This window comes from Amblyraja radiata, chromosome 2, assembly GCF_010909765.2.
Source record: "Amblyraja radiata isolate CabotCenter1 chromosome 2, sAmbRad1.1.pri, whole genome shotgun sequence".
NCBI lineage: Eukaryota > Metazoa > Chordata > Chondrichthyes > Rajiformes > Rajidae > Amblyraja > Amblyraja radiata.
In genome coordinates this window covers 100,156,018-100,170,261 of record NC_045957.1, presented here as the reverse complement: position 1 = coordinate 100,170,261, position 14,244 = coordinate 100,156,018, and the positions used below count along the sequence as shown (strand labels likewise).

Below are 14,244 nucleotides of genomic sequence, written 5' to 3'. Positions count from 1 at the left end.
CAAGATTAGAATGCCAGATCTTCATAGGTGTTCAGTGAATTCCACATTTTGTTTGATTTGCCTTTTTTAATTCTGTGCACTGCAGAGAAATAATAAGAACCACATTCCATGCAACACACAAAAAAAATTGGAGACACAGAAATTGTTGGAATCTTAAATGAAACACAAAGTGCTGGAGGTATTCAGCAGGTCAGACAACATCTGGGGAAGGGGTGGATTAGGCACTGTTTTGGGTCAGGTCCATTCCTTCAAATTCACATAAAATGCAGGAAATAGTTTGGTAGTAACTGTTTTGTAATTTAAATAATAATACGTTTTTAGAAAATTAGTCAATGAACGTTGTGTCCTTATAACTTAGGCATCCAATATATTTCTAAAAATGGTACGTACTGAATGTTACAAGTTTAACTTTGTATATCATTAGCAAAATATTGCAGTTGATGGGTATCTGAAATAATGACAAAAAAACCTAGAAGTACTTGGTAGTTCAAGTGATCATTCAATGATTATTCGAAAGAACAAGAACTGTTTTTAGTGTTGTATGTAGTAACATGAATTACTTTGCTTTAACAGGACTGGAGAATTCATGTTGACCAAATGCACCAGCATAAAGAGGGAATTGAAACATCTCTTAAAGAGACAAAGGTATTACTTTAGTCCAACTCAAATGTATACATTTTAACCCTTAATTCTCACAGGACTTTATTAATTGCCATTGAGAAGGTAATACTGAACTGTCTCTTGAATACCTGCATTCCCTTTAGTGATGAATTCAAGGATTATTATCCAAGTTAGTATGGTGACATTAGGAGAACATGCAGATAGTGAGTCCTATCTGGGACACATGACAATAAACTCTCTTGCCATGCCAAGCTACTTAATGTAGCAATTGGGGGTTTAAAACATATGGTCACAGTAACCTAGCTACTCGTAACTGTGCCCAAGATGAGGTGTTCCATACGAGATGTCCTCATTCTTTAGGGAACGGGGGTTCCCCTCTCCAATCATAGATGAGGCCCTCACTCATGTCTCCTCGGTACCCTGTAGCCCCGCCCTTGCTCCCCCTCCCCCTAGTTACAACAGAGACGGAGTCTCCCTAGTCCTTACCTTCCACCCCATCAGTCGTCGCATAGATCACATAATCCTCTGAAGTTTCCGCCTCCAACAGGATCCCACCCTTAGCCACATTTTCCCATTTCCACCCTTTTCCGCCTTCCGCAGAGACCGTTCCCTCCGTAACTCCCTGCTTAACTCATCCCTTCCCACCCAAACCACCCCCTCCCCAGTTACCTTCCCCTGTAACAGCAGAAGATGCAACACATGTGCCTATAGCTCCACCCTCGACTCTGTCCAGGGATCCTGACAGTCCTTCCAGGTTAGGCAGAGGTTCACTTGCACATCCTCCAACCTCATCTACTGTATCCGTTGTTCAAGATGTGGACTTTTATACATCGGCGACACCAAATGTAGACTGGGCGATCGCTTCATGGAACACCTTCGCTCAGCCTGCCTGGACCTACCAGATCTCCCGGTCGTCAGACACTTTAATACTCCTTCCCATTCCTACACAGACCGTTCTGTCCTAGGTCTCCTCCATTGTCAGAGTGAGGCTAAACGCAAATTGAAGAAACAGCATCTCATATTTAGCTTGGGCAGCTTAGAGCCCAGTGGTATGAATATTGATTTCTCTCACTTCAGGTAGCCCCGGCATTCCCTCTCTCTCTACCCCTCCCCCACCCAAGCCGCACTAGCTTCTCGTTTTCACCCTACAAACAGCTAACAATGGCCTGTTTCCTGTATCATCGTTACTTTTTTGCATATCTTTTATTCATTGTTCTTTATCTCTCCACATCATCGTCTATATCTCTCGTTTCCCTTATCCCTAACCAGTCTGAAGAAAGGTCTCGACCCGAAACGTCACCTATTCCTTCTCTCCAGAGATGCTGCCTCCCACTGAGGTGTTCCAGCTTTTTGTGTCTATCTTGAGGATGGTTGAAGTAATGTTATGAGTGCTGGATGGAATACCGATCAAGAAGGTGGTTTTATTCTAAATGTGGTGTGTATTAATCTGTGAGTTTCTAATGAACGGAGACATCAAAATGTTGACGGTGAGGGATGTGGTAATGGTAATTTCATTGAAGGTCAAGAGTGTGGTTGGATGGGCTACACATGATTGTGGCCAACATTTATGAAGCAAAGTGATTTTGCACTTAAGAACTATTTTTGTGAAGTTGTGAATAGAATTGAGTTTTACAGAATCGTAGATAAATATTATGTTTCAGATATGATCAAGGAGGTAAGGTCATTGAGGCGGCAACTGAAGATAGTTTGTCTTGGGCACTCTAATGAGAAACTCTTGTGGTTATACGATTGACCTGTAACAACCACAATCAGCTTTTTTGTATGGAATAACTCCAGCCAGTTGAGAAAAGACCAATAATGAAGTGACCAGTGTTTTTATTGAACATGACCCAGTCCTAAGACTATAAATGGCAAGTGTGATGACCATCTCTAATAAGAAAATACTAACTACCAGACTTGGTCATTCAACAGTATTAACATGACCATCACTGAAGGGCCTGTCCCACTGCGGCGACCTAATTTGCGAGTTTAGAAGAGTTTGCTCTTGACTCAAACTCGCAGCATGGTCGACACGTGGTTCAAGGAGGTCACTGGAACTCTCCTTCATGCTCGAGGGATGTTTCCGCATACTCGCAGACTCAGTTTGGTGGAGGAAAATTTTTCAGCATGCTGAAAATATTTTCTGTGAGTAAAAATTGGTTGGCATGGTTCTTTTGAACTTGTAGTGGAGTGGAGTGGGGTCGCTAGGCAGTCGGCCCCGACATAAAATTGATCACACTAGGTATGTCAGAAGCCTGTTCTGAGCTAACACTATTTCAAAGACGTTTCCTTAACTATGGCCTGATAACGGCGAAAAAACGAATACTTAAATTTTGGAAACAGACAACAGTCCCTACAGTGAAGATGTGGATCACAAACATGTCCGAAAACATTAGGCTTGTCGGCGGAAAAACCAGATCAATTTCTCAAGACATGGACTCCCGTCACCGAATTCTTACAAGAATAGCATGGCGCAACACAAATTTAAATTTAAATCCGATCCCGGCTGAGTGAGGTGGGCAGGGGGGACGAGGGCAGGTATATCTCCACCTTTCTTTTTCTCTTTTCTTATCTTTATAATTTTCGGCCACATTACTTTGGTAGTTTAGGGGTCTTTCCTTTGTTCTTTTTCGAGCTATCTTTTCACGTCTCACTTTCTCCCTTTCGTGTTCTCTTTTTCTTTTCTTTTTTCATTTTCAGGTTATAAGGTTAAAAATGAAGCTGTACAATAATTGTATAATCTTAGATGCCGAATGTTTTATCTTTGTACAATTGCTTCTAATAAAAAAATAAAAACTTTATTAAAAGTTGTCTGGCTTCTTAAAAGTGTCTCCACTCCTTCTCCCCCCGCCCCCCTTCTCTCCCCTTCTCTCCCCCCCGCCCCTCCCCCCCCCCCTCTGCGCTCTCTAAAGGACTTACCGTAACTGTGCCAGCCGTCTTTTACCTTCCTGTTCATCGCGGGTGTGAATTTCAGACAGCGCTCCCCCGCTTTCCCTGGCCCCCGACTTTTCAGCGACTGTCAAAGTCAGTCGCTGAAATGTCCGTTAGTGGGACAGGCCCTTGACTATCAACCACTTGTGGGACCAAAAACTTAACTGAAGGAGACACCTATAAAATACTTAGAAATGCATGTTAGAGACTAATTTTCTGACCTTGCTGCCCATCCTGCTAGGATGGGCAACCAAGATGAGGTTCTCCCAGCCTAGATACAAACTTGTAGAGTTATTGCTTATATTATTTCAAGTACAATTTGCTAACTTATTCAAGACAGTTTACCAGGTTAGCAGCCCTGAGCACTTTTCACATTCTACATTAGACCAAAAACAGGCATTTGTGTATCTCTTTTCCTAATGGTTGGTTAATTTATTCTGCGCATTCCAAATGGATGTATTGACATATTTCAGTTTCACAGAATAAAGAAGGGTTTGTAAAAAAAAGGTAGACAAAAGTGCTGGAGAAACTCAGCGGGTGTGGCAGCATCTATGGATCGAAAGAAATAGGGAACGTTTCGGGCCGAAACCCTTCTTCAGACTGTATAACCAAGGCATTTTACATAGAAAACATGGAAGGAATCTGGAGAGTATGCTGTTGAAATTTCCCATTGGTAAAATTTGCATACTTCATTTTGTGCTCAATATCTTTCTCATTTTATGCTTCTGGGGGAAATAAAAACTGCATAGATAAGAAAACTGTCACATTTTCTAGTACTTGTGCATCTATAAAATCATCAGGGACATAAATAAAGTGAATAGCAATAATCTTTTCCCCGAGGTAGGGAAGTCAAACTAGAGGTCATAGGTTTAAGGTGAGAGGGAGAAGATTTATAAGGTACATGAGGGGCATAAATTTCATACAAAGGGTGTAGATACATTGAATGAGCTGCCAGAGGTAGTGATAGAGGTGGATACAATTACAACATTTAAAAGATTTGGACTAATGGGACTAGCTCGGTTGATTTATGTCTGCTAATTTGACTTTTAAAAAAACTTGATTCTTAAAAATTATTTACTAATTTTATTTCTTACAAGGTTCAAGATGTACCTGAACACAATCCTGACTCGAGAATGTACTACCTTGTCATTAGGTCTTGTTAAACATTGTGGAATTACCTTTAAGGGATAAACAATTCTAGGTGACTGAAGGGCATTGAAGGATGGCCAATAAATACCAGCTTCGCCAGCCACATCCATATTTCATAAATTAATAGAAGGCCTCAGCCAGTAGAAAGGTACTGGCAATCTGAGAATAAACATACCTGGAGAATCTCGAACAGCTCCCCGCAGCTGCATCAGAGATACTAATAGATAGCTGTTTATTTTATGCCACCTGGTGGACTTACCAGATTCTGCAGATTATTGATTTCATTCCACACCCTTTGACACTTTCCACATTATTTTAAATAAAGGAAATAACTTTTATCAGAATTTTATTTCATCAGTTGTACATTCTGAAACAAAACCCTAAAATTCCACTTTTATTTTCCATGGTCCATTTTCAGTTTTGTTTTACTTTCTGATTAAGGCAAACGTTACTGTTTCTATTTATTATCTTATCAGATTAAATATTTTTTTTCATTTTGGGGATATAACACCAGAACCCATCAACTGAACCTTTTGCCAGTCTTCTCTTCATTTTCTAACAATATGTTTAAAATGCATATTTGCTGGTGTTGGTTCCAACTCTATGTGGGGCAGCAAGTGATCTGGACTTTGCCCGACCGCGAGTATTTCGGCAAGAAAATGTCACTTGCTTTTCATTTCACTTTTAACACATCTCAGAATGTTCCAAAACAGTTCAGAAGCAAGCCAGGATTATACAAGCAAATGTAGCAGCATCCTTGTCCACAACACTTTTTTACTCATTCCATTAGCTAATTCTGCAGTGTTTTGTATTTTTTATATCTAATTGCTAAACTTTCTGCACTTTTGGAGAGCTACTTGGACAAGCTTCAAGATGAGATTAGTCGAACTCTGGAAAAGGTCAGCAGCAGAGAGAAATACATCAACAACCAGTTGGATAATTTGATCCAAGACTTCCGTGCTGCTCAAGCTCAACTGAGTGAGGTAACCTGCAGTTTTCTATTTTAGCAATTTTTAAACTTCGAAGTTTTGATAATATATATTTAAATTGCTTCACTTTCTTTCAGGCCAAAGACAGATATCAACAAGGAAGCGGGGGAGTTACAGAACGAACAAAGCTTCTGTCTGAGGTAGAAATAGGATCAATTACAAATATGTTTGGATTTATTATCGATCTAAAATTGGTTTACTCAACTTTAAATAGCTTTCATTTATTTTACAATGACCCACAGTTCTCAAATCAATAAATAAGGGGTGCGTTAAGTGTTTAAAAAAATCAACCTGTACCTTATTGAATGGCAGAGCAGACATGTGTCCTGCTTCTTATGCTTTATGTACTTTGCAGGTCCTAATTTTGATTCCTAATCTGTCCCAAGAAGATCTCAGTGGAACTGACTGCCAGCATCGTGTTTTTTTTCTGTGCCCTCAACTAGGCAGACAAAAATCATTTAAGTGTTCTAATTCTTGATTGCACCGAGCATCACATTGAAAAAATATATGAAGAGTTCCATTTTGTTAACTTAAATTAGGGAAAGACATACAGTAAATGGCAGGGCCTGGAGAGTGTTATAGAAAGGAGAGATGACCTAGGAGTGCATGTACATAGTTCCCTGAAAGGGACGAGATAAGTAGAGAGAATGGTGAAGAAGACATTTGGCACATTTGCCTTCATCAACCAGGTCATGGAATACAAGACTTAGGATATCATATTCCAACTGTACAAGACATTGGTGAGACCACACTTGGAGTATTGTGTGTGTTTTTGTCGCCTAGATGTATTAAGCTGGAAGGGGTGGAACAAAGATCCACAAGGATGTTGCTAGGGCTTGACAGCATAAATTGGATAAGATGGAGGTTTTTACCCTGGAATAGAGGAGGCTGTGAGTGACCTGATAGAGGTATATAAAATAATAAGGGATGCAGATAAGGTGAATGGTCACAGATTTTTTCCAGTGCTGGGATGTCTAAAATCAGAGGGCATAGTTTCAAGGAGAGAGGGGGAGGGGGACATGAGGGGAAACATTTTTACACCGAGGAGGTCGGTATATGGAACAATCTGCTAGAGAAAGTCATGTGCAGATACATTTACAATGTTTAAAATGCATTTAGACAGGTGCATGGATGGGACAGGTTTTGGAGGATATGGGGAAAAAAACATAAATGTGATTAGCTCGGGTATAAAACTTGGCTGGCAAGGACAAAGTGGGCCGAAGAGCCTGTTTCGATACTGTATAATTCTATGTGCAAAAAATGTTCAGTGACAACAAAATTCTGGTTAATTGTCACTTAATGAATAACACCAATAATTATTAGTGATTAATAATACAACCATTAATTTATTACTTGTGAAATGTTTAAGGTGGTGTTATATGTGTTGCATATTTTCATTGTCCACTGATCATTTATTTGAATGCATAGAAATTTGTGGTATTATGTGTGTTTGCATAATTATACCCAGAATGCATGAGTTGGCTACCGATGGAAATGTTGGGACGGTTTAATGGTTACATATTTTCATTCTCCCTAGGCCAAATAATGTTTTGTATTTTTCTTCTTCTAATAGTAAAGGTAATTTGATTTGTTTAATACTTTGTGTGCCATCTTTAAGATAAGTGAAGAGTTGGAAAAAGTGAAACAAGATATGGAAGAAAAGGGTAGCAGTATGACTGATGGAGGTGAGTAAAGGCATGTTGGAAATGTTTATCCAATAGAAACGATTAATAAAGTTGGATTTTATTTAATAATCTTGAAAATTGGAGGGCATGTATTAAAAAAAATATTATTGAAAGAAGAGGAAGGAGATTCTATTTTTTTAGAGGGTTGTCAGGACATTAAATACCCTGGAAGAAACATTAAACTCAGTAAATTCCATAATATTACCTGCAGGGAAAGTGGACAGATATTTAGATGTAATAGATATTTATATTGTAAATGTTATGGGGAATGAGAGCCAATAGTTCATTCAGCCACCTTTTATCATCTTCTTGAGCAAGTACATCTGGTTCCAGCATGATCTAAGTTCACTCCGATTTGTGAAGTGTCTAACGACGCTAGTATATGAGCCAGACTTTTTTACAATAGGCTAGGTAATGGCCGATAGGGCGGATAGGAGTGTAGTTCTCTGTACCATCCTGAATGCTGCTTCTTCATTTTGAAAAGTTATGGGCCAGAGCATATCAGGAATCAGTTAGAATGTTACATTTCTTTATGAAAATTAAGAACATTTTTGAAATCCTTTTTTCTGAATACTTCTTCCCATAATATACAGTAGGTCTGAGACCAGGGGCCACACTTCCCCCCTGTTTTGAGAGGTGGGGGCCGATCCCCCACCATATTTTGTAATCCGGATTTTAAAACCCAGTGAAATCTCCACTTTCCGCGAGACAGTGGGGGTGGGACTGCTGATCGAGGGCGCCGATTGGACGAGAGAGTCGTCGGTCAACAGGCAATGGGGGCGGGACATGATGATTCAGCGCAATCATTGGAGGAGAGAGGTGTCGGTCAAAGGTGGAAGGGGGGGGGGGTGGGACTGAGGATAGAGTGCAGTGATTGGAGGAGGGAGATGTGCCAAAACACTCTCGGCACAGACCTGCGCCTCATCCACAGCCAGGATCGATATCGGCTCTCCGGCGCTGTCCCATCCCCACCCGAGTGCCCCCACGCCCGGGAGTGGCCAGAGACGTCGGGAGTCAGACGGAAGCTGTGCCCCCAGGCCCACAGCCAGCGCAGAGAAGCAGCGCTAAACCCAGCTCAACTCTGCCAGTCTCGCCAGGTTAACCTACAGCCCTGCCTGGACTTGCGGGAAATATAGCCCAGGTTTACAGCCAGCGCAGAGAAGCAGCGCTGGTGTCCCGTCAGTCCAAGCAGGGCTGTAGGTTAACCCGGCAAGACAGGCAGAGTTGAGCTGCATTGATGGCTGGATTGAGCCTCCGAAGCCTTGCGTGTGTGTGTGAACGTGCGCATGCGCGCGCGGCCGCCAAGAAATTGTGTCCCCCCCTGTCCCCTCCATATTTTGATAGCGATTTCCATGCCTGGGTCTGAGCAAGGTCTTCTGTACCGAGTGTCAGTAGGGCCTCAATACGGAGGCTGAAATTGACAGGTGAGATACTATTAGAAAAGACGGTCTTTGACCGTTTCAATGGTGATTTTTTTTCATGAAGGCTGAGCTTCTGCTGATCTTTTGGAGGGGTTATATGTGGACATAATAGGTGGTCAGCCCAGCAGTAATCAGTAGAGACACAAGAAATTCTGGATTCTGGAGCAACAAACATTTGGTAGAGGAACTCATTAGGTCAACAACATGTGTGTGTAGAAAAGAATCATCAGATTAGCAATCATCAGTGTCTGGTATGGCATGAGTCAGGTGGACTTATCGTTGTTCAGCTGATGATGTAACCCAATAAGTGCCAATGCTTGGATGGACATGGGATTTTTGTCAATAGAAGTTAGCATTCCTTACTTTCTTGCTGATCATGCCTTTCTAAGTAGTTTTGCCCCTTCCAATATAAACCTTTAAATTGCCTAGAAGAATCAGTTTCTCCCTTTAGGACATGGACCAGGTTTTTTCAAGGTTGGAGTAGAAATCTTCCTTAACCTTGTCTAAAGCTTCAAGAGTTACGCAAATGCTGTGATGACCATAGTTGTTCGTTTTAGAGAGCCAAAGTATCACTAAGAAGCCAGTCTAGTTAATTTGTGATGGAAAAGGTGTCCCCGTGAAGACTACTTTCCTCGTGGTTTGTCCCTCCAGAAAGTGTACTCACCACATTGTTCTTTAATTTAGCCATCCTCTGTCCTTATGGCATACTAAGTGCAGCAGTGTCCGAACATCTGAGTTCCTGAGCTATGGTAGCGGAATAACGTTCCGATCTGTCATTGATGAGTCCTGATCTCGATCTTCAAATCGTGGAATGGAAGCTGCATATGCATGGTTTCTTTTAACGTAGAATACTCTTCCACAACAGCTATCACAATGTATTCATGGAGCAAGGTTTTGATCCAATAGACAATAGGTGCGGGAGTAGGCCATTCGGCCCTTTGAGCCAGCACCGCCATTCACTGTGATCATGGCTGATCATCAACTTTCAATACTCCGTTCTTGCCTTCTCACCATGTTCCCTGACTCCACTATCTTTAAGACCTCTATCTAACTCTCTCTTGAAAGCATCCAGAGAATTGGCCTCCACTGCCTTCTGAGGCAGAGAATTTCACAGATTCACAACTCTCTGGGTGAATTTTATTTTTTCCTCATTTCCGTTCTAAACAGCTTACCCCTTATTCTTAAATTGTGGCCCCTGGTTCTGGACTCCCCCAACATCGGGAACATGTTTCCGACCTCTAGCGTGTCCAATCCCTTAATAATCTTATGTTTCAATAAAATATCCTCTCATCCTTCTCAATTCCAAAGTATACAAGCCCAGCCGCTCCATTCTATCAACATATGACAGTCTCGCCATCCCGGGAATTAACTTCATGAACCTACGCTCCCTCAATAGCAAGAATGTCCTTCCTCAAATTTGGAGACCAAAACTGCACACACAGATGTGGTCTCACTAGGGCCCTGTACAACTGCAGAAGGACCTCTTTGCTCATATACTCAATTCTTGTTATGTAGGCCACATGCCATTAGCTTTCTTCACTACCTGCTGTACCTGCATGCTTACTTTCAGTGAGTGATGAACAAGGAACCCCAGATCTCTTTGTCCTTCCCCTTTTCCCAACTTGACACGATTCAAATAATAATCTACCTTTCTGTTTTTGCCATCAAAGTGGATAACCTCACATTTATCCACATTAAACTGCATCTGCCATGCATCCGCCCACTCACCCAACCTGTCCAAGTCACCCTGCATTCTCATAGCTTCCTCCTCACAGTTCACACTGCCACCCAGCTTTGTGTCATCCATATAACCATATAACAATTACAGCACGGAAACAGGCCATCTCGGCCCTACAAGTCCGCGCCGAACAATTTTTTTTCCCTTAGTCCCACCTGCCTGCACTCATACCATAACCCTCCATTCCCTTCTCATCCATATGCCTATCCAATTTATTCTTAAATGATACCAACGAACCTGCCGCCACCACTTCCACTGGAAGCTCATTCCACACCGCTACCACTCTCTGAGTAAAGAAGTTCCCCCTCATGTTACCCCTAAACTTCTATCCAGTGGCAAGATGGCCCGACAATTAGAGACTTGGCCCTGCTACACATGTGGGATCATGTGCATTTATGAGCATGTGTACACATGATATGTTACACCTAACCACTGTCTCTCACTGGGCTACCCTCTTGCTCTTTCCCATGCCCCAAGCTAACAGTAATACTGCATTAGTAGATCTGAACACTTCAGTAACCGCAAGTAATTTGGAAAGTTTTCTCCTTAAGGTATTAACAGTTAAGCAGTCTAATCCATTTTGATTTTGCAAACTGGGTAACTCAGCTTATTGCACTATGCTATTATAATTTCTGGATGCTGCTGGCTTTATTGCTAGCTTACATTGACCAAGGGTTATGGTATGAGTGCAGGAAGGTGGGACTAAGGGAAAATAATTGTTCGGCATGGACTTGTAGGGCCGAGATGGCCTGTTTCCATGCTGTAATTGTTATATGTTGTATATGTAACATGCACAATGATTTATTAATTATGAAACTTCGAGCTTTTGTGTACAGGCGTTCCCCGTTTTACTTAATAGGCGACTTACATAAACTCACACTTACGTTAGAAACTCTTTATGGCTATTGCTTTATTTCCGAGTTGCACGTCTCAGTAGTCACAGTAGCAGTGTGCCTGTTTCGGCAAGCCAGTCAGCTGTTCTCGTGGATGCTCCTACATGGTCTCCGCATCTGAGCTCCCACGCGGTCTCCGCATTGAATAGTAAATTTCTGCATGTGCAGTAGCACTTCCGTTTCTAATTTACATAACATGTGACTTATGCAAGGGTCTGCAGGGCGTAAACCTTACCTAAGTTGGGGAGTGTCTATTATAATATAGAGGAAACTGATCACACATATGAATATACACTTGAAATTTATGGAGTTACGGTGGTGAAATATTGAAGCTTTTATACTGACATAATTTATAATTTAAGTGGATTGCATGCCTTAATTAATTGGCACTTTTATTTCAGCTCCATTAGTAAAAATCAAGCAAGCTTTGACGAAGCTGAAACAAGAAATAACTCAAATGGATATCCGAATAGGCGTTGTGGAGCATACCTTGCTGCAGGCCAAACTCAAAGAGAAATCAAACATGACCAGAGACATGCATGCAACCAATATTCCAGAAACCACAATAGGTGGTTATTGACATTCTATGTTTATGTCTAAACTATAGCTTGTACTTTATCTGTTAGTCTTTATGGAAGGTTATTGGAATCTTGGAATTTTACTGAGGGATCAAAAATTAGCATTTGAAAATATATTCAACTGCTGGAATAAATTAACTATTAAATCAGTAAATGCATTGCTTTCTAGGTACTGTAACAAACATTTACACATATTTATAGTCACAAGCAAAGGTGATGTAAAATAATGCCAGTGCTTCTTTCATTTATAACATGACAAGATTTTTATTTAGCAAACCTTGCACGTCATATAATATCAGCAGATCTTGTGAAAGTATTTTCAACTGTTGGAACAAATTAATTACTTTAAATCACCAGATGCATTACTTTCTATGTATTATAATGAACATGTACACTTATTTATGGTCAAAAGCAAAGCTGATTTAAAATAATGTCAGTACTTCATTTAAAACATAATATTTTTCTTGACAAGACTTATTTATCAAACCTTGCACTTAATGTTATCAGCAGATCTTGTGCCAATATTCCCATGTCTGAATTACTGTCTACACTTCAAACAATTAAATTTGCAATAACTTTCAACAATTTGCTGTAAACTATTGCAGCTCCTTAAGGAACTTCAATATTTCTAAAGACATGTTGTAATAAATGCCTTAAAAACCTTAATCTTTAGATCATAAAGCAGCATTAGCTATCTGTAACTATTATGAAGCTAATCTTAAATCTAGTCTTGAATCCATAAATAATATAAAACTGAATGTTACCAATTGTAATTCCATTCCTTGATTTATTGGTGGTAATTGCTTCAAATGTTTGATTCTATTTTTGTGCTCTTTGGTATTACTTCCTTACAGCTGTCCCCGAGATTTGATATTACTTCCTTGCAGCAGTCCCCGAGATTATCCATAATACATATTCTTAATTACTTTAACATTAGTTTCATGAACTGGTTTTTTGAATTAGCCCAAAATACAGTAAATACATAATGCAAAAATAAATCTGAAATTGTACATAGTTTATTACTTTACAAACATTGCAAATATTTTAAGCATTTTATAAATATGCTTTTGCAATTTTAAATGTTTGAATAAAATTATTTTATAAGTATTGATCAATTAACTTCAATTCTGTATATTTTGAAAACACACATTAATATCTTGCAAACCAACTCTGGAGAACCTGGATTAGTGACGTTTTTAGGACGCTTCTTCAGACTGATGGGGGGGCCAGAGATGAAGACAAAAAGTGTGAATATGGATAGAAGAGGCACGAAATTGAAGGCAGGAATATGAGAAAGAAATATAGGTGGAATGGGATGGTGGGGAGGAAAGGGCGAAATAGGTGTGTAGTTAGGTAGGGAACAGGGAAGAGAGGGAGCAGAAAGGGAGGGGCAGCTGGTATTTGTAGTTACCTAAAATTGGAGAACTTCCACAACTATCTCGACTACACTTCTTCCCACCCTGCTTCCTGCAAAGACTGCTTCCTTCAAAATCATCTACTCCCAATTCCTCCGTCTAAGCCACATCTGCTACCAAGATGAGGAGTTCCATACGAGGATATCCGAGAGGTCCTCATTCTTTAGGGAACGAGGGTTCCCCTCTTCCATCATAGATTAGGCCCACACACGGGTCTCCTCGGTACCCCGCAGCTCCGCCCTTGCTCCCCCTAGTCACAACTGGGACAGACTCCCCTAGTCCTTACCTTTCACCCCATCAGCCGTCGTATACAACACAATCCTCCTACATTTTTGCCACCTCCAAAAGGATCCCACTCCTTTCTATATTTCGCAGAGACCGTACCCTCCGCAACTTCCTGGTTAACATCCCTTCCCACCCAATCCACCCCCTCCCCAGGTATCTTCCCCTGCAACCGCAGGAGATGCAACACCTGTTCCTATACCACCTCCCTCGAATGTCCAGGAACCCCAACATTCTTTTCAGGTAAGGCAGAGGTTCACTTGCACCTCCTCTAACCTCATCTATTGTACCTGTTGTTCAAGAGGTGGACTCTTATACATCGGCGAGACCAAATCGTTTCACTGAACACCTTCGATAAGTCCGCCTGGACCTAGCTGATCTCCAGGTTGCCAAACACTTTAATTCCCCTTCCCACATTGACCTTTCTGTCCTAGGCCCCCTCCATTGTCAGTGCGAGGCTAAACGCAAACAGCATATATTTCGCTTGGGCAGCTTACAACCCAGTGGTACGAATATTGATCTCTCCAATTCAAGTAATTGCT

The 14,244-nt window shown here is 41.0% G+C and overlaps 1 protein-coding gene across 2 annotated transcripts in view; it reads left to right on the top strand.

The window, feature by feature from the left end:
- ift57 (intraflagellar transport 57) overlaps positions 1 to 13,114 on the top strand; it is a 35,455-nt gene extending 22,341 nt beyond the window's left edge. The window contains exons 7-11 of one of the 2 annotated variants that reach the window (XM_033012257.1): positions 574 to 645; positions 5,553 to 5,684; positions 5,768 to 5,830; positions 7,309 to 7,375; positions 11,829 to 13,114. In XM_033012257.1, coding sequence (XP_032868148.1) covers positions 574 to 645; positions 5,553 to 5,684; positions 5,768 to 5,830; positions 7,309 to 7,375; positions 11,829 to 12,007 — 513 coding nt within the window. In that variant the 3' untranslated portion in view covers positions 12,008 to 13,114. The remainder of the gene's footprint in view (positions 1 to 573; positions 646 to 5,552; positions 5,685 to 5,767; positions 5,831 to 7,308; positions 7,376 to 11,828) is intronic. The other variant, XM_033012250.1, reaches the window with a different exon arrangement.
- The last annotated feature ends 1,130 nt before the right edge of the window (positions 13,115 to 14,244 follow it).